Below are 714 nucleotides of genomic sequence, written 5' to 3' on the forward strand. Positions count from 1 at the left end.
GGGTCAAGTGGAGAGGATGTAAGTGGGGTCAGGTGGAGAGGACATGGATGGGGTCAGGTGGAGAGGACGTGGGCGGGGTCAAGAGGAGAGGATGTAAGTGGGGTCAGGTGGAGAGGACATGGGCGGGGTCAGGGGGAGAGGACATGGGTGGGGTCAAGTGGAGAGGACGTGGGCGGGGTCAGGTGGAGAGGATGTAAGTGGGGTCAGGTGGAGAGGATGTAAGTGGGGTCAGGTGGAGTCCTGGTGTGAACCCAAGGCAGCCTAGATTCAGGGCAGCAGAATGGAGCCAGCTGGGGAGACAGATAAGCAGGCTAAGTGTCCAGGTGATTGTGTCAGAGGACACACATTCATGGCTCCTGACCTGTGTCACTTCCTTTCAGAACAATGATATTTCACCACATGGGGTCAAAGGAGCAAAAGGATACCGAGGCCCGGAAGGCCCACAGGTGAGCCATGAGGCTGTGGGAGGAGCAGGGAGGGAGGAAAGGAAGGGGGAGGGGCTTGCACACTCAGAGCCTCCCCTGGGAGCTCACACACTCAGAGCCTCCCCTGGGAGCTCCCACACTCAGCGCCTCCCCTCAGAGCTCACAGACTCAGAGCCTCCCCTCAGAGCTCGCACACTCAGAGCCTCCCCTGGGAGCTCACACACTCAGAGCCTCCCCTCAGAGCTCACACACTCAGAGCCTCCCCTCAGAGCTCACACACTCAGAGCCT

The 714-nt window shown here is 59.9% G+C and overlaps 1 protein-coding gene across 1 annotated transcript in view; it reads left to right on the forward strand.

Annotated features, from left to right (window-relative positions):
- Col6a1 (collagen, type VI, alpha 1) overlaps positions 1 to 714 on the forward strand; it is a 51,961-nt gene that overhangs the window by 39,388 nt on the left and 11,859 nt on the right. Inside the window, exon 27 of the mRNA XM_013032902.1 lies at positions 381 to 446. Within this exon, the coding sequence (XP_012888356.1) occupies positions 381 to 446 (66 nt within the window). The remainder of the gene's footprint in view (positions 1 to 380; positions 447 to 714) is intronic.

This window comes from Dipodomys ordii, unplaced genomic scaffold (genome assembly GCF_000151885.1).
Source record: "Dipodomys ordii isolate 6190 unplaced genomic scaffold, Dord_2.0 Scaffold159, whole genome shotgun sequence".
Lineage (NCBI taxonomy): Eukaryota > Metazoa > Chordata > Mammalia > Rodentia > Heteromyidae > Dipodomys > Dipodomys ordii.